This window comes from Equus asinus, chromosome 16 (assembly GCF_041296235.1).
Source record: "Equus asinus isolate D_3611 breed Donkey chromosome 16, EquAss-T2T_v2, whole genome shotgun sequence".
NCBI lineage: Eukaryota > Metazoa > Chordata > Mammalia > Perissodactyla > Equidae > Equus > Equus asinus.
Window position 1 is genome coordinate 24685222 of NC_091805.1, and position 19208 is coordinate 24704429.

The 19208-nt window shown below is 39.4% G+C and overlaps 1 protein-coding gene across 3 annotated transcripts; it reads right to left on the bottom strand.

Moving 5' to 3' along the window:
- Positions 1-265: 265 nt before the first annotated feature.
- On the bottom strand, positions 266-18855 carry GBP2 (guanylate binding protein 2). 3 transcript variants are annotated; one of them, XM_014841882.3, is made up of 12 exons: positions 18570-18827; positions 15239-15395; positions 13844-14052; positions 13216-13343; positions 12142-12251; positions 9200-9396; positions 8612-8854; positions 6132-6412; positions 4621-4833; positions 2160-2262; positions 1662-1855; positions 266-561 (listed from the first exon to the last, which is right to left on the bottom strand). In XM_014841882.3, the coding sequence occupies exons 3-12, from the start codon at positions 14031-14033 to the stop codon at positions 445-447; spliced, it is 1776 nt and encodes a 591-aa protein (XP_014697368.3). In that variant the 5' UTR covers positions 14034-14052; positions 15239-15395; positions 18570-18827; the 3' UTR covers positions 266-444. The 3 variants fall into 3 exon arrangements, with proteins under 3 accessions (XP_014697368.3, XP_070342869.1, XP_014697367.3); XM_070486768.1 differs by having other exon boundaries at positions 14385-15395; XM_014841881.3 differs by lacking the exon at positions 15239-15395 and having other exon boundaries at positions 18570-18855.
- Positions 18856-19208: the final 353 nt, after the last annotated feature.

The following is a 19208-nucleotide window of genomic DNA, read 5'->3' on the forward strand; positions in this document are numbered from 1 at the left end:
TGTTCACAACACTCCAACCCTATACTAGGACCACATTAAATACTTGAGTAATAGCCTAGGGCTGAGAATATTGAGAAGGGTGGTGTATGTGTGGGGAAAAAAGTCTATGCTGAGCAGGACCTGCCTGATATGATCCCATTGTAATATACATCCCAATTATACAATTTAAAGTCTCTCTAGAGTCAATACATATGATTTCAAATATAGGATCCAGTGAGGGAAGATTCCAGTCACTAGTACCATAATTAAGCATGAACTTAATCACTTAAGGTAAAACAGTATCTTCCTCCTTTATTTCATCTTTGCAAATTTTATAGCTCAACAAAAATGGAAGCATCATGATTTCAAGTTTAGTTTTTGGCAATTGTTTGTCGTTCTAAAGCTGCTCATTCAACTTATTGCTAGTGGAGGAGAGACGGTTAGGAAATTACATTCCTCGGATTTTTAGAGTATGTTACATACTCCAGCTGGTGCTCTGTTTCTCATTCGGATAGCCTGCATCTCCTGCTGAAGTTTCCTGCTCTCGTTCTGGAATCCTTCCTTGAGAAGTCGTTCCTGTTCCTAAAAGAGAAAGTGGAGACTGAACTAGCACAACTTAAAACATTTTCCACATTTGCCAAATTATTTCCTCTGTCAGTACCCACATTAATTCTTCATGAGTTTTTGGAACTTATTTTTGAAATCCTTTCCTCCCTTAACTTCCATTACATCAATCTCTCCTCAGTCTTCTATGCCTGCCAATAATTTTTCTTGACTTTCTTTAGCTGTAGAGATGTTCCTTTCTTATACTTTCTAAATTATTAGTGATCCAGAATTACATTCTTAGCCCCCTTTCACCTACATACAGCACAGTCTTTCTGAAAAAACTATCATTTTTTCCCCTTCAACTCTGATCTATGTAGTGTGGACTCAAATATATTTCTAAGAAGGTAAGGAAGATGGGTGATCTCCAATGGGAAAGTTACTACATGATTCAGAATCACAGCACACGTTTGATCAGAGAATTTAGTAGAAGTCTCCAAAATTTGGTAGCAGAGATAATAGAAATAAGTAGAAGAGAACAGGGTCTGCCTTGGTCCATACTTTATTTCTGAGTGTACACTCAGACTCAACATAGACTCAGGGTAGGGCTTGGAGAACAGGAGGTCATAGTGGCCTGGGTATTCAATTATGTGGTTAACTGTGTAGATGGTTATGGAGTCTTACTCATTAGGGTGCCTCCAGAGATAGTCATACCAGGTACTGCAGAAAGAACGTCACTATCGACTTCACTCAGTAGGAAAGACAGGCCAGATATTTTCCACAAGGTAGGACCCAGAAAATTTACTTATCCCTCATGAAATTGTAATTCCCTCATTTGAAAAATGAGAATGTAATAGTACCTATAACATAACATGAGGATTTGATCCCAGAATGTTTGTGAAGCCATTGTGCAGTGACTGGCAATGAACAGCTACTGTTTATTAGTGATTTAATGATGAAAGATTCCATGAGATTTTATCCTGCAAATAAATAGCCTTTAGTAACCAGAGATCGTCAGGGGTAGAAGCAGTAAGAGAATGAAATGTCTCCTACTATTTAGGCCGGAAAACTTTAACGTCTAAGCACTGTTTTTGAGTCAGCACAGTGGAAGATAAAGTGGAGATGGCACCATCGAATACCTGAAGTTTAAGAGCGAGAGTCCTCTCCTGCTCTGCCAGCAGCTGGGCCCTCTCTCTCTCCATCTTCTCAGTCAATTGTTTCACGTGTTCCTGATAACTCTTTTCTTTCTGTTCCATCATCTGCTGATTCTTCTTTTGGATTTCCTCCAACATTTTCGTTGCAGCTTCTGCAGATTCAGCCTTTATACGTTCCACTGAGGAAGGAAAATAAGCAGAGAAATATGAGGATTACATTGTGATAGCCTTATTTTGCCTTTCACTTTTTTTGTGTGTTTGTTTTATCCCTATTTCTTAGAGAAGACATCTTGTGGTAATTTTTGCACTGAGTAACCAGAAGACAGATGATCATAAATACCAGTTAAGACAAAAATCCCCTAGAACTCTGAACAATGCATGCTATTCTTCGCTCTCCAATAATGATTCCACATAGACTAACGTGGCTCAAGTTAATGCTCCTAGGGCTTTCCGACTAGCTAGAGTGTTTTCATCTGTTCTTGCCTTCAATCTCCTTTTCCTTTTCTGAGAGTGACTGGTCAGTCCGGAGAAGCGCATCAGCCACGTCTTCCTTGGATTCCAAGTACTTCTTCAGCATGTCCTCTGCCTAGTGACGCAGAGAAAGTTAGAATTAGGAAATGGCGACTAAAGCAAAACCCAGCAATACATCCGTTAATTCAGTTTAATCTTCCACCCATGTAACAATCATTTTAGAATTCATACAGCATCTCAGACAAATCTTGCCTAAAACCCAACTCTAGATGCCCTGTCAAATGTGTTTCATTCCCAATCACCCCAAGTTTAATGTTTTAATTAGTAACTTTGATCTTCTAACTGGATGGGTTAAAATCTTTACAGTCATCCTTGATATCTTCTTTTTCTCACACATCCCACATACAATCATCAGCTAATTGCATTTGCTCTAGCTTCAAAGTAAAACCAATCAGAACCCATCACTTGTTGCCTGCTGCTCCCAAACACCCTGGTCCAAGACATCATCACTTTTGGCTGGACAGACCATTGCATTAGTTTCATCATGGGTCTCCCTGTTTTGACTCTTGCTTCCCTACCAGTCCCCACTCTTCAGAGCAGCTAATATTATGTAATATCGTTGTGGGGTTTTTTTTTTTTGCTGAGGAAGATTGACCTGAGCTAACATCCATACACTCATTGCCAATCCTCCTGTTTTTCTTCTGTTCACTTGAGGAAGATCAGCCCTGAGCTAACATCTGTACCAATCTTTCTCTATTTTTTTGTATGTGGGACATCTCCACAGCACGGCTGATGAGCAGAGTAGGTCTGTGCCTGGAATCCAAACCTGCGAAGTCGGGCCACTGAAGCAGAGCATGCAGAACTTTAACCACTCAGCAACTGGGCTGAGCCCTATGCTATGTCATTTTAAGATAGATCTCTTTACTCTTATGCACAAAATCCACTAATGATTTTCCAACTCTCTGAATAAAGTTCAAACTGCTCAGTGCTTTCAAGGTGCTACATTGTCTGGCCTCTGGCCTCTGACCACCTCTCTGACATTATCTCCTGCCACCTCTTCCTTTGCTCACTGCCCTTCTGCCACATTTCTTGCTATTTCTAGAACAGAAATCAATTAATTTTTCTGTACTTTTCCATTGTTTGAAATTTTCTTCCCCTAGAGGCCCATGTGGTTCACTCCCTAACTACTTTAAAGATTCTACTGAAGCATTATCTCATCAGAAAAGTCCTCTATAAAAACTTACATTTAAAATAGTACATTTCCTTCCTCTTCTATACCTTCTTTATCTTCTGGGCACTTGTCATCACTCTGATAGGGACTGCTAGAGTCATCTTAATATTATTCTCTCCTTTGTCCTTAGTACCAGAACTGTGAATTTTTTTCTGCCTGGGCACATCGTGGACCATGATAAAATGTTGGATTTTCTACTCAACATCCCTGGTAGGTGAGATGTCCATATGATTAAATTCTGGCCAACATCACTTATGAAGAGGTGTTAAACGGTATTTTTTGGAAATTGCCTTAAAAAGAGTAACCCAGAGACCTTTCACTATTCTGTTTTTTCCTTTTTCTTCCACCTGTGATGTGGAACTAATGAGTGAAACTCTAGGAGCCACCTTAGCCCATAAACGACCTTGCAGATGAGGCCTCGTGCTACGGTGCTGCGGGAGAATAAAGGAAGGGGCCTGGGGCTGAGATGATTGTGGAGCTGTCATCGCAGCCTGAGCTTAGTCTTCCTCACTCTTGTATACAAGAGAGAAAGAAACTTTTGTTCTTTTTTAAGCCACTCTCAAGTTTTTTTTGCTGGCTTCTTAAAAAAAACATAATATGCACCCAAACTTAACTCTAACCTAACCTGATACCTAAGAGTAAAGAGCGTGGAGTCTGTTATCTGGGTTTCCATTGCAGCTGTACCACTCATTTCCTGTATGTTCTAGAGTGAGTTCCTTTACTTCTCTGTGTCTCATTTTTCTTATTTATAATATGAGAATATTCATGATATATACTTCATAGGGATGTTGTGAGAAACGAATGAGTTAAGCCCATTCATTTCCTGAAAAGCGATAAGCTCCACATGAGTGTTAACTGTTTTATTATTATTTTTGTCTGTAAGCTATCATTTATTTATTGCTGATAAATAGTTGGAGAGAACTTTGTTTGTTTTTTTAATTGCCCTAACCCCAGAAACTTGACAAGACCTGGCATATAGTTAGTCCTGAATAGATCATCGTTGAATGGTTGGATGACTAAATTAATGAATGAATTCTACAAACATTTTTTGAGGGCTCCATCTGTGCTTGCAAGGAAGAATCTGCTCTTCATCCTGTGATGGGTTCTCTTAATTGAATAAATCAGTGAATGGATGAATGAAAGGCAGAGGCACCAGGCACCAAACATACTTTGGTTGTTCCCACTGTAGATTGACAGAGTCACTTCTCAAGTCCCCAGAAATGGCAGTCAGTAGGTAGTTACCTGTATCCCCTTCCTGGGGACCTGGTAGTACTTATTCTTCAGCTCCTGTTTCTTCTGAATAAAGAGACAATAACCTCCCGGTTTAGAAAATGCCCCTTGCTTCACCTCTTCTTCTAGAGGACCAAAAATATCCTGAAGTAATGCCATGCAACGATCTGATGACGCTTGCATGTTCTGCTTACAAAAGTCATCTCGCTTTGCTTCTAACTGGGCCTGTGAAGCAAGAAAAGAGCACAGATGGTATGCTCAGCCATCAGGAGGCTATTAATCACACATAGACTACTGAGAAATGCTTCTGCTGCAGAGACTGTGGCATATAAAGAGGGCCACACCCCTCACCTTGTTATAAGATTCTATCTAGCATATTCCTAAGAAGAGAGCTGGTTTAAAAAATACATCTACGTCTCTCTTTGTGATAATCATTTCCTGCTTCAGAGAATGATTCTCAAAGCACAGACACTGTTCCATATGAAACTTCTCTTTTCAAGTTTCTCTTTTCAGGAATAATTTCAGAAGCACAAGCATAAAAGTAAGGCAGGCCTGCGTGGAGTTCCTGATTCCACCACTTTGTGACACTCAGCCTTCATGAATTGATGTTTCCTTGTTGGTAAAACAGGGGAAATTATATCTGTCTCATAGATTTCATGTCAGCATTATATGCAGTGAGATAAAGTATTAAGCCCAGTGAGTTTTCCGTAAGTGCTCAGTAAAGGCTCAATGATTATTGGTACATTCTTTAAAATGAGAATATCTTTTGCATATTTTCTCAGTGTAAGGCTAATGAAGGTAATGAAGATCGTACCCCAGGTATTTTCAGTATTGAGAAAGACTAATAGAACAGCATATTTACCTACTTTAAGTCATTCAAGAAAACTTATATTTCAAGCTTATTTTAGTCTAGAAGGATGTCCATTATCTGCTGATCTTGACAATCTAGTTTCACCAGAACCTCTGAATGCAGTAAGGTAAAATTTGTAGAACCCTGCTTTCCAAGTCAGGGGGTGCATTGTCACTTCTCAAATGATTATTTGCCATGCAACAATCCTTCCTTAATTTGGAAGGGCTCAGACTGAAGACATTCTCCAACAGCACTCTTAGGATTGATTTCTCTTCCACGGCTTTCTGAATGTTTTACTGTTGCCTTACATTAAACACAATATGTTTTTAGGGTTTTCAAAAAGAATGAAATTCTCCCATATTATTAGCAGGGAACTTGAAAGCACTGTGTCTCTGATTAACTTTAAAAGAGAAAATAAAATAATTTTATATAAATAGAATTTTACAGTTTACCTATTTGCTTAAAATATTGCATCCAGAGCGGGGAAATAAACATAGTCTGTTACGGTACTTTAGGATATATAAGTAAGGCTAGAAGTATTGTATTATTTTAGTAAAGATTGCAAATGAGTACACATAACTAAGTGCTGTCGTCTTGGGTCTAGGAAGAACTACTCATTATCAAGGAAGGCTCAGATTTGTCTGCCTGTCATGAACTAGAACATCAAATATACCCCTAATTCCTTCTGGAACTTTTGTTCCACATCCTTGAAAGAATTTTTCATGAAGACTTCAATGGCCTCTTTCTCGTTGGCCCTGTGCAGGTCCAGAAGCTCCTGGAGGGTTTCCGTGGGCAGCTTCACCCTCTGGCCCATCTGCTGATCATAGTGGGCCACTGCCTTTTGTACTGCGGCCGAGTTCTCTATCTGGGCCAAGGCCAGGACTGCATTCTCCATGCAGGGAAGATCCCCACTGCTGATGGCATTGACATAGGTCAGCACCAGGCTCTCCAGACCTACAATAGAGAATTAAAAAAAAAAAATAGTGACTATCAGTTGGTGAGAGAGAGGAATAAACTACATTCTGTTTAGTCCTGAGAATGTAAATTTAATTATTTTCTTCTGGTGAATCAACTGCTAGAGTATTTTGTATACTTTTCAAGTGTCACAAACAATAGTTTTAAGGATTTTGTGAGGGAGAAAAGTGATGGAACACTTTGTTAACATCTAGGTTCACAGGAGTTTAAAGCTTCTCTTTCTTCTTCCTTTCCTCACCCAAAGGGAAGATGTTGGGATGAATGGATTAGAATAAGGATATTTTAGGGTCTAAATATTAGGTCTTGATCTTTCCTCAGCCTTCCAAACTCTCTCTTTTTTTTCTTACTTCCTTTCCCCTCCCTCCTCACTTCTAATTTATGAAAAAAGTCAAGGGGAAAACTTAGGTTTTGTGTGTGTGTATATGCCTGTGTGTGGTGCAGGCCACTTGTCCTGTGTCTGGCCTAGATAAGTGGGTCTTCCTAGGTATTCTCTCGTCAGAGCTACATGCAGTATGACCAACTCTTCTAGGGGTTCACCCAGGGCTTTGCTGGTTTTAGCAGTGAAAAATCGTACATCCCAGGAAATTCCAATCTTGGGCAAACTGGAGTGGTTGGTCACCCTACAACTAATAGTACTTTGGGACTCAATCCTGGGCCTTCTCTTCTCTTTCTATAATTTTAAGTACCTTCCATATGGATAGTCATGAATTTTATTTCCTGCTTTGACCTGATTTTTAAGCCTTAGATTTGTACCTTTAAATATCTACATGATATCCCTTCCTGTATAAATCAAAGGAATATCAATATTAAATAATCCAAATCTAAATGACTTCATCTACTCTGAAAAACTATTCTTCCTCAAGACAGTTTTCTCATTCCTCTCAAATAACATCCATTCTAGCAGTTACTTAAGCTCAGAACCCTAGAGTCAGGCCTGACACTTTCTTCTAATTTCTTCCACACTTCCATATTCTCTCCATCATCAAGCCTTAGAGATCTGAGATTCAAAATATGCATGGATTCTGTCCATTTTGACCATCTCCATTGCCATAATCTTAGCCTAACATAATCCACATTTAATTTTAAAATATTGAAAATATCATCCATCTTCCCATTGCCTCCTTTATAGCCCTCCAACACGTTATCTACAAAATATTCAGAAGGATAGTTTTAGTGTATATGTTAAATATATATGTTAGATAACCTTGTAAAGTTATCTTTATAAATTAGATAACTTTACCTCTCTGCGTAAAATTCTTCAAGATCCTCCCATTGAGCTTAAGCTCTACCCCTTGAAGTCACCCACCAGTCCTTTCAAGCACTGCCCCCTGCACACTCTCCAGTCATGACACTGCTCTTGCTCCCTTTACTCTTGTTTGAATCACACTGTCTTTCTTTTACTTTCTTGAATCTGCAGAGTTCTTTCTTGTCTCAGGCCTTCTCACATGATATTATCTCTGTCTACAAAGCTTTTCTACCTGTTTTTCTGGTTAACTCCTTATCATTTATAAAGTTCTCATCCTACATGTCATTTTCAGAGACAAATATTCTTTTCATTTGAATCTAAATTATTTCCCACCTGCTTACACTCCTTTCTCTCTCACAGCAGCCTATTATTTTAACTTACTTTGCTTATCACTATTTATCATTATGATTTAAGAAAAATTAAATATCTTTTGCTCTTGTTTTGCTAGAATGAGGATAGACATAAAACATTTTGATCCACCATTATACCCCGTGTTTAGTGCATTGCAGGCATTCCTAATCAATACAAATATTTCTGAACTAATGAACAAGAGAATTGTGCTGGGGCTGGTGCCCATGCCTCACGTAAGTGGAATATTTACCTTTTTATGACTTTGTCAATCTATATAGATCTCCTGGAAGGGCATTTCATAATTAGGGAGCTGAGAAGTTGGTAGAGAAGGTTACTACATACTACACTGGAATTGGATTCTGGTTCTTTTCCTTATTCATCTTGCTCATATGAATATTAGATGATATAGAAAATAGTTTTAGCTCCCATGTAGAGTTCACAACGTGATCCTAATGGTGTGTTTTCGTTCGTATCATTACATTATGTGTTTGTCGGAAGTAACTCTTATGCCTCCCTCTTTTATTCTCTACAGTGGGTGAAAGGAAATTCCAGGTAAGAAGTGGGGAGTGAAAGGGACTCACGAGGCCCATTGACTATGATGCCGCCTGAGAGAGTCTTGGCTTTGGAATGGCTGAAGATGTAGGAGCAGAAGTCTGCAACTTGTTCTCTGAATTCAGGGTCCAGATCTTCCTCCTGTAGCTTCTCCAGTTGGACAAGGTACTTCCTGGGAGCGGGACGGTCAAAGATGAAGCACTTCTTCTTTGGGAAGAACTTGCGGATGCACAACCGAGGTTCATTAAAGCTTTTGCTTTTTTCATCAGTACCTAGAAGAATGAAAACTAGATGTAGTACAACTTCAAACTAACTACCTCAAATTTATGACTCTTCAACTTCATAATTTGCACAAATCCTATGTAAAGAGATAAAAGTTATCTAATAATGGGTCAGAAATTAAAATATTAAAGGATTAGTGGAATAAAATTTCTTTCTCCAAGAAGAAAGAGGTTAAAATTAGATTCAGTTGATTCAGCCACGGAATGTTTTCATTTCCTGTAACAGAACAACCAGGATAACACATTATGAAATTATGATTTTCAGCACCTACACAGAAATGGCCATTCTGATATTGTTTTCTCCTTTTATGATACCCAACCATCAGTCCCAGCAACCTTTCTTTAGCTTCAGTGACAGCTCCAGGTACTCGTCAGCAGTGATGGGTTCTCCATTGGCTTCTAGCTCCAGGGAGAAATCTCTCAGAGTCCACACAAAGGTTGGAAAGAAGCTCACAAAGTCAGCTGAGTCTTCAAGCTCACTGTTACCAGGTGAGGATTTTGCCCTGATTCGCTCTGTCAGCTCTGTCACGTAGCTGAAATGCTAACATAGGAAAACTGCGGAAAAGGAATAGCACTGTTTATGCTATATTTTCTCCTAATACTTATCTAAGATAATTTTCCCTCTTAATTAGCTTGTCATTCATTCATTCCACATTTATTGAGCACCTATTTGAACCAGGCACTGTCCTAGAGACTGAGACTATTGCAATGAGTGAGACAATGCTACCATGCTAGATCTTGCATTCTAATGAGGGAGACACATGATAAATAAATAAACAAAAATATGATAAAATCTGAGGGGCCGGCCCGGTGGCTCAGCAGTTAAGTTTGCACATTCCGATTCTTGGCAGCCCGGGGTCCAGCCGGTTCGGATCCCAGGTGCGGACATGGCATCGCTTTGCAAAAACCATGCTGTAGCAGGCATCCCATGTATAAAGTAGAGGAAGATGGGCATGGAAGTTAGCTCAGGGCCAGTCTTCTTCAGCAAAAAGAGGAGGATTGGCAGTAGTTAGCTCAGGGCTAATCTTCCACAAAAAAAAAAATCCGAGATATCAATATTGTCTTGAAGAAAAATGAATAAAGGTAAAGGTTAGAGAATAACTGTGTGTGTCTGTAGATGGTGATGGTTTCTGTGGTTGTTCAGGTAAATTCTCTCTGAGGTCATTACTGAGCACTGGTCTGAATGAATTGTGGGAGCCAGCCATGCACAAATTCATTGGAGGAACATTCCAGGCAGAGGAAATAGCTCCTGCAAACCCTTGGACAGGAAATCACTGAATATGACGAACCTATAGCAAGAAGGCCAGTGTGGCTAGGACAGAAGTCCTAGAATGGATGGGGTCCAGACCATGTAAGCTCTGCAAGCCACAGAAAGAGTTTGAATTGTAATCTAAATTTAATGGGGAGCCATTGGGCACGTTCATCTGAGAGGGGATATGACCAGATGCTTGTTGTTAAAAGATCTTTCTAGCTGGTGTCACATCTGAGAGAGGCAAGAGTGTAAGCAAAGAGAAGGGTTAGGTAGTTAAGAAGATAGCCCGGATGAGAGAAGATAGAAGCTTAGACTAAAAGAAGTGGTGAGAATTGGTCAACCTGGGCAAAAACCCATGACAGAGGAGTTGACAGGACTTGCTGATTAATAGTTTCTAGGATATGAAGAAATGAATTATCCAGGATGCATCCTAAGTTTTCCATCCAAAAACTGTGTGATTGCTTTGGAAATATATCGTGATTCTGAAGAAGTACTTTTGAACAGGAAAATTAAAAGTTCCGTTACTTTACATGTTAAGTTTGAGATGTCTCTTACACACCTAAATGGAGATGTGTAAGTGGCTAGATATACAAGTTTGCACCTGAAAGCAGTGGTCATGATCGCATATACAAATTTTATGGCAACTGACACATAGGTGCTACTGGAAGTCTAGACGCTGGATGAGATTGCCTAGGGACTGAAAATAGATGGAAAATAGAAGATGCTCATGAATTAAAGCATTATAATATTTAGAAGCCAAGGAGAGAAAAATGATGCAACAAAATAAACAGGAAAAGTACAGCCAATGACGAATGTTTAATATTAGGAAACTGTGGTATTCCAGACACCAAAAGATGTGATAGTGTTAGACAAGAAGAAGAGATTAATTTTATAAAATGCTATGGAGGGATCAAATAATATGAAACCTAACCATCTGATACAGTATCACGTAGGTAATGTTGACAAAAGTTAATTCAAGAAAGTGCTTCAAACTAAGTTTATAGAAATGTTGAAGTTGTTAGGTAATGACCAAAACTAGATCATATAGGAGAGTGGAGAATAAAGATAGGAGGATGTGATGGAACTGAGCGTTGATAGTGTTAGATGAATGTGTATGGGTTATTAAAGTCTCTAAGAATACAGTGAACTAAGAGCTAACATTTTTAACAAATGAAAAGTATGTTTTAGGGAAGTTGGTAGATGGATAGCATAGGGGCAGCACATGTGCTTCAAAGAAGCTTCTCTTTCTTTCTTTCTCTTTTTTTTTTGCAGGGAAAGATTTGCCCTGAGCTAACATCTGTTGCCAATCTTCTTCATTTTTTTTTTTCATCCCCAAAGTCCCAGTACATAGTTGTATATCCTAGTTGTAAGTCCTTATGTTTCCTCTATGTGAGCTGCCACCACAGCATGGCAACTGACAGACAGGTGGTGTCGTTCTGCAACCTGGAAGTGAACCTGGGCCGCCCAAGTGGTGAGCCTTGAACTTTTAACCACTAGGCCATCAGGGCTGACTCAAAGCTTCTCTTTTTAATGAGAGATGAATGAGAAGGTACCTGCAAGCTGTCATAAGGAGCAAGGAGAGGTCATCTAAATTTTCTGGGACCTGTGATATGCAAGTTATGGGAGAAAAAAATTACCACTTACAACCACTTGAGATGTCTGTAGGGGAAAGAATATCCACAGGGTATAGACAGAACTCAGTTAGAAGGAAATATTTAGAGAAGATGATAAGCATATAGAGATTTGCTGAATGAGAACATGAGTTCTAGAGGATGTTGAGGGTTTGGCAATAGAGATTAAGTCAGATAGAGAATGTACAGAGCCTTGTGCAGCTAAGTGCTTAAGCATAACATGTGACCAGAAAGGCTTGGACTTCTGGAGGTGATTGTTATAAGCTGAGGTGTTGAGCATAATGGGATTTGTTAAGGAAGGGGCATGTGAATTCTGCAGTTGCCCACAGCTGTACCTGGTGAAAATATGGAACATTTTCTAGAGTTAGTGTTGTTCTGGACCACAAAAAGGATACTGCAGTTGGTCCATGGCCTGCTGGTTGATGGTTCCCATGCTGTTGTACACAAAGGTGCTGCTCAGGAGGACTGCCAGGGCAAAGATCCAGGAGTCATTCTGGTTGTCTCCCTGAAAGTCAGTGAGAAAGCCGAATAGAAGAGCAACTAAGAGCACATGCTTTCGATTCAGATGGACAAAGTCTGAACCCAGCTCTGCCTCTATATAACTCTGAAGCCTTCCCTAGGCAATTTTTTTCCACCACTACAATGAATTTATGAACATTTAATTCACGGTGTTGTGAAATTTAAATAAGGCATGATATATAGATACACATGGGAGTGTAAAGCACATAGACACTTGATAGTAGTAGCTATTATGATCAAGTACTAAAATTAAAACCGATCTCCTGAACTTAGATTATGATCCTATTCCATTCCCATGACATGTCATCATAAGAAACTTTTCCGACGGTAGTTAAAATATGCCCCTTAATAAGAGTTTTCTAAGTCTAAGACTTATAAGAATAATAATGTATGATTCTTTATGGACAAAGGTGTTGTCATCAGCTCTTATACTTTGCTTCTCTTACTAATAGCACAGCTGTGGTCAAGATCATTCTTACCATCTTTCTGGGTTGCCATTGTGAAAGGTCAGACATGTTTGTAAAATGTCTAGTCAAGTTTAGAGGCACCTTCAGCAGCCTCACCAAAATATTTTACTATGACATCAAAGAAAAATGACTAAAAAAGTCATTAGCCTTTATTTTGTGGGTTGCACAACCTATCAATCGGCCTTAGCCTCCACTCTCAATGCTCATATGTGTGGGCAGGTGGGGCTCAGCCTTGAAGGTATGCAACAACTCTTTAATTAGCCTGTTACTCTCACACTTTATGCTACTTTCCTCACATAAAGCTCACTGTGTTGGCTTCAAATTGGACACAAGGTCAAACTTTGACCACTACCAAGTAAGTGAAAAGAATAATACATGAAAGTGATAAGTTTGATAAGTTTGAAGTATAAATCAAGGAGGAGGAATAGTGCAAGGAGAGCTCCTGATGGGGCATAAGTAGGATTTCAAAGATTTCTTTTTTACCTTCTCTACATCCCCGAGCCCCTCGGTGTCCAGCAGAACTAGAGCGTGGTTTGGCTTTTGGGGATGAGGCACACACCACATCCAGATCCCCTTCGTGTGAGACTGCACCGTGGAGCCCAGAGAGAAGCCTGCAAGGGGGAGTGGGCATAAGAGGATGCGGAGTTTTATTTTCAGGTGGATCAGGAAACTGAGAAAAGTTAACAAAATCAGAGTTAAAAAAGATACGTGAAACCGCAGTCAGTATTGATCTTAATTACAATCAGAAAAATAGGGAAATTAGAATATCCAATACAAACTGAAATATTTATTTTATCTTAAAGATCAGCATAAGCTTGATGTTATACATAAACATTATAGTAAATGTTTTATATTTTATTATTATGTATAGTAATTTTCTTTATTACTACCTTATTCCTTCCAGAAAGGGATACTTTAAAAGGGGAAATGAAGGCAAAGTGGGAAGAGTGTCTTGACTCTTATCCTCCAGAAAGGAGTCTGTCAGGGCATTAAAAGTTAGCTTTCAATATTCCTCCTCATCTCCAACTTTCTCTCCTCACATGACTGTGCTTGATATTGGCATTGTATTTGGACAGAAGGGAGTCGGCAGAGCACTGCTGGCGCCACTCACCCTTTCTCTTCCCGGCCAGCTTGTTCATCAGGAAGGATTTGCCTGTGCGGTAGAGGCCCACGATAGCCACCACCACCACAGGCTGCGTAATGGCAGACAGGATCTTCAGAGCCTCCTGATTAACCACCAGCCCCCCGTTAGTGTTCTCAATGAGGCACACTGGGCCTGGCATGTGGATCTCTGAGGCCATGGCCAGGGTGTCACCTTATCTGCAAGGGAGGAGATGGAATGGAAAGCAATTTCTAGTGAGTTAGCTGAGTGAGAAGTTTACAATATGGACTAATATTTTGCTTTCTGTCCTTGAACTTTGTTCCCTGTACATTTCAAGAAGTCCTATGTCCACTTTAAGCCTGTACTGTAGACTATTCCACTGGTGCTCTTTAAGAATAACTTTATTTTGAAATAGTTTAGACTTACAGAAAAGTTGTACAACAGGTACAAAGAGTTTCCATATAGCCAGTTCCCCAGCTTCCCCTAATTTTAAGATCTTATGCAACCATAGAACTATTATTGAAACAGGATTTTAACATTGATACGATACCATTAGCTAATCTGCACGCCTTTTTTGCATTTCACCAGTTTTCCCACTCATGTCCTTTTCTGATCCCCGATCCAATCCAGGGTCCCTCATTGCATTTAGTTGTTATGTTTCCCTAGTCTTTCATCATTGATAGATCCTCATTTTTATTTTGTCTTCCAAGCTCTGGACATTTTAGAAGAGTCCTGGACTGCCATTTTGTAGAATATCCCTCAATTTTGGTTTTTCTTATCGTTTCTCACAAGTAGAGTGAGGTTATGCACTCCTGCCAAGAACGCCGTAGGAGTGATGTTCTGCCGGTCTCAGGGCATCGGATCGAGGGATTCGGGAGGCACCTACTCTGATGCTGTGACGTTAACTCTGATCAACGGGTTCCGGTGGTGTCTGCCAGATTTCTCCACGTAAAGTTAGTATTTAGCTCTTTGTAATTAAAAAGCACCATTTGGGGAGATTTTCTGAGACTGTGCAAACATAGTCTCATCATAATTTCATATCATTTTTAACGCTAATTTTGGCATCCACTGATGATGATTCTTGCTTGTAATAATGGTTACTGTGGTGTTTGCCTGTGGGTGATTTTGTATTTTGACCATTCCTTCAACATTTATTAATTGAAGTTCTACTGCAAGCAAGTAAGTAAGAGCTGTCCGTTCTCCATTTATTTATTTACTCTTTTAATTATTTAGTTGTATCAGTATAGGCTTATAGATATTTATTTTATTCTATGGGATTCAATACTTTATTATCATTATTTATTTTGTCACTTAATTTGTCCCAGATTTGTTTATTAAGAGCTCCTTCAGGCTGGCTCCTAGGTCTTTTGGCATGCTCCCATCATATTCTGAGCGCTTCCTTACTTTCTGGTACCACAAAGTATTCCAGGTCCATCTTGTATTTGTCCTGGTTCAGCTCTAGAATCAACCATTTCTCCCAGAAGCCATGGTTCCTTTCTTTGCATAATAGTACTTAGATGCGAAGATATCACACTAGGTGTGAGCATTCCTCCTGAGAATTCTTAGGGGACAAAATTAGGAAATTTAAGTATGTATACTAGCACATACATACACACACAACTATATTTATTTCTTTATCTGTCCACTTCTATGTATAACTTTGATTTCCTGTTGATATTCCCAACGCCAATCCAACATAGCAGGCTTAATTCAAGCTTTCCCCTTTATTTATTTAAACTCCTTTCTCTGACTATGAGAGGCCTGGCTCTCATTTTCTATAATAAATTTACTTATTTGCTCAATCCCAGTATACACATATTTTCAAAATTTATAGTCCATACTCTGTGATAAATAAGTTTACTCACTAGAGTACAATATTAGTATGAAGTTCTTTCTGTCTTTAGTCTTTGTATTCTATCAGAACACTGTATTCAATGTTGCTTAGTTCTTTCCTTTCTCGTCCTCTCCAGTGTGGTTAAATTATTCATTTGTGATACAGTTAGGTTCACTTGTCACTGTTTGTTTCATTTTGGTGTCCCCCCACATCTTGGTTGGTTTTAAGTATGTAATTATTTTGTGAGTATGTGAAATGCTACGTGTCTCTAAGAGTCAGCCCTTTCCAAAAAGGTGTGCTCAGAGAAGTGTCACTTCTCCATTTTGCCACTCCATTCCCATTCCACCTTTCTTTCTATTTTTACTACTCCATTATCATCTATCCTCTATAAGTACCCAGGCTTGCTAATTTCTGGTTTATGCTTCCTAGAAATCCTTTTCACAAACGAGCAGACACATGTATATTTTCTTATTCACATTTTCTAACATGAAACATCACGTGGTATTAGATATATGGAAATCACTCCATATCAGTTCATAGCGAGCTTACTCATTCTTTTTGACAGGCCTACTCCATTATGTGCATTTACCAAAGTTTATTCAACTATTTTCCTTTGTATGGGCATTTAGATTGCTTCCTTTTTTTTTTTTTTTTCTGGTGAGGAAGATTAGCCCTGAGCTAACATCTGTAGCCAATCCTCCTTTTTTGCTGAGGAAGACTGGCCCTGAGCTAACAATCATGCCCATCTTCCTCTATTTAAATGGGATGCCTGCCATAGCATGGCTTGACAAGCTGTGCGTAGGTCTACACCTGGGATCTGAACCAGTGATCCCCGGGCTGCAGAAGCAGAACGTGTGAAGTTAACTGCTGCACCACCGGGCCAGCCCCACTTCCCATTTTTTTTCAATCACAACCTATGTTGCAATGAATAACCCAGCTAACATTGTGCGTATTTATTTTCATATTGTTGCAGCTGTTTCTTCAGGATAGATTCCTAGAAGTGGGATGGCTGGGTCAAAAGATAAGAGCAGATACTTTTTTGTTATATATTGCCAAATTCCTTTCCAGAGGGTGTACCAGATTGCATTCCCACTAGTTCATCATGTATCTCATTTTCCAGAAAATGGAGATTTTCCCTCTGTCTCACATCTTCTGACTTCTTTACCAAATTTCGTTTTGAAGCTTTGCACCTTCACATTTAGATCTTTGGAATGATCTAATCTGAGCTCTCTGAGCTCAGGTATGTAGCAATAGGCAACTTTCATCTAGAGAATTGTGTCAGATGTATCTATGTACTTTGAAACACAAACAACATCCTAACCCAGCCTTGAACCTGGTTTCTCCCGCATCTGTTCCTGGGCAGGGTCTGGGTCAGACTGAAGAACTCAGGTTCCCCAGTGCCTCTTCCCCCTCTCACTGTGCAGGAAGTTCCCCAGCTGCCACTGCCCATCCTGTCTACCCACTTTCTGGTTCCTAATCCTTGCTTTGCACCTGCATTCACTTGTTTTTCACCCAAAACTGATAGCTCAAATATGACTCTTACTCTGTTGAATTTTACCCAATTATGTTGCCAGATTTTGACCTCCCTGTGTTTTAAGATTGATTCTTTACTATTTCCACATATATAAGATTACATATTGCTTTTATTTATTTCAGGTAATGAAGCTATAGTTCTGAAACATCATCTTATAAATCAAACCTTCTTTTTTATCTGAACTCTGCTCTATATAGAGTTTTTATTCACACAATTTTAGGCATGACCCCTTTAACCAGGACTTGATAATTTTGTAAAATTAAAAGGAGTGATGGGGCCGGCTCTGTGGCCGAGTGGTTAAATTCGCGGGCTCCTGGGCGCGGACATGGCACCACTCGTCAGGCCACGTTGAGGCGGAGTCCCACATCCCACAACTAGAAGGACCTGCAACTAAGATATACAACTATGTACAGGGGGGGATTTGGGGAGATAAAGCAGAAAAAAAAAAAAAGATTGGCAACAGTTGTTAGCCCAGGTACCAATCTTTAAAAACAAAAAAAAAAAGGAGTGAAAAGTCTCCCTTTAGTAATGCCTTAACTTTGTGTTTTTAACTTCAGTGCCTCAATCCTTGTAACTTGAAGTGATCGTGATATAGCATTTGCGAGCTTTTTGAATTACAAACACATACAGACCCCAGGCATGCCATTTTTCATTCTTATCCTATAAGAAAGAGTGGTTTGCTTCCACTGTAGTCGATTACTTTGACTTGCTCTTGCTGAGGGCTTATATCTAACAGGATGCCAGTCTTGCCTCCTATCTGGCTTCCCATTTCTTCAGGGGAAGATAGCAAAAGGAAAATCCTGTTTCTTTTTTCCATGATCAGGACCCTTTTCTTCTTACAACTGTGGCCTACAGGAACTGCTGGCAAGTGAATAATTGTCTGATTTTATAACATGAAGCATAGCACTATAAAATGTGAATCAATCAATAACTGACTCAGAAAAAGTGGCTGCATAAAGATTTTATAAGCTTCTAAATTATTATAACTTGTTGCCTCTTTCTGCAGACCCCAAGTTGCCTAATTTCTGTTCACCTAGCACTCTAAAAGTTTGCAATAAAGAAATGGAGTATGAGCTTTATTAAGGAGGTTTTATCAAAGACAAAGGTAATTCAAGAAAGTGTCAAGAGAGAAATAACAATCTTAAAATGTTCCAGACTCTCAGTTCAGACTCCACCTCTGCTGAAACCTCATTCAATACAGTGCTGGTTGGTGGGCACCTAAGTGACACCCTGCCGCCTGATAACTTCAGAATTTCATCTGAACGCATGTGCCAGACCAGGCACAGCTGCAGCCTATCTTGCGATGGTCATTTTATAGAAAATTAACTGACCCGTAGAAATCCCCTCCCACCCTAACTCAATCTTACCGAAAGCAGAGATCCTTCAGAGTCGAGCAGACAGCAGCTTCGCAGACAAAGTTAGAAGTGCTTATCCTCTTCCCTTTGCTTCTGACTTTAGCTGTGCTGGTTTCTCTTGTTTTCTCTCTCACTGGCAATCTGGGCTTTTACTTTACTCCTTCAATGTGCTAGAACTTCCCAAATTTTCTTCAGAAACCAATGATTAGAAATCAAAACTAACAAGCGACCTCTGCAAAGAAATAGACTAAAAAGGAAACTGAAAGCACTGAGTCCAAGGCAGTCACTCAGCAAAGGAAAAGCTGAGAGCTGTGCTGGTGAGACATTCTGACATGATTTCTCAACTAGACTTCTCTAATTTTATTATTAGAAGACATCTTAGAGACTGCTTGCAATAAAAATAAAAGGTTCATTGGATCTATTAAAGTAATGCCGTTTATTTCATGTTTGTGGGCCAGTTTGAAGAGGATGACAAAAATCTCATATTTTTCTAGGCTCAGTTGCCTGGAATATTAGTTTCATTCACAATGGACTTGATTACTCATGTTTGGCTAGTGAGATCTCTCTTCTCTGAGGGAATGACCATGTCTTATATGCTTTGAATTCTCAGTATCTAACCCAGGTACTGGATCTTAGTACTTAAAAAATACT

What these genes read in the sequence shown, in the direction of transcription:
- GBP2 (XM_014841881.3), bottom strand. Translation starts at nt 14,033, where the DNA reads ATGGCCTCAGAGATCCACATGCCAGGCCCAGTGTGCCTCATTGAGAAC. An exon ending in GTCACTGAAGCTAAAGAAAG is followed by an intron (nt 8,855 to 9,199) that starts GTTGCTGGGACT and finishes TCATTCTTCTAG; the next exon opens with GTACTGATGAAAAAAGCAAA. An exon ending in AAAGGAAAAGGAGATTGAAG is followed by an intron (nt 1,856 to 2,159) that starts GCAAGAACAGAT and finishes TTCCTTCCTCAG; the next exon opens with TGGAACGTATAAAGGCTGAA.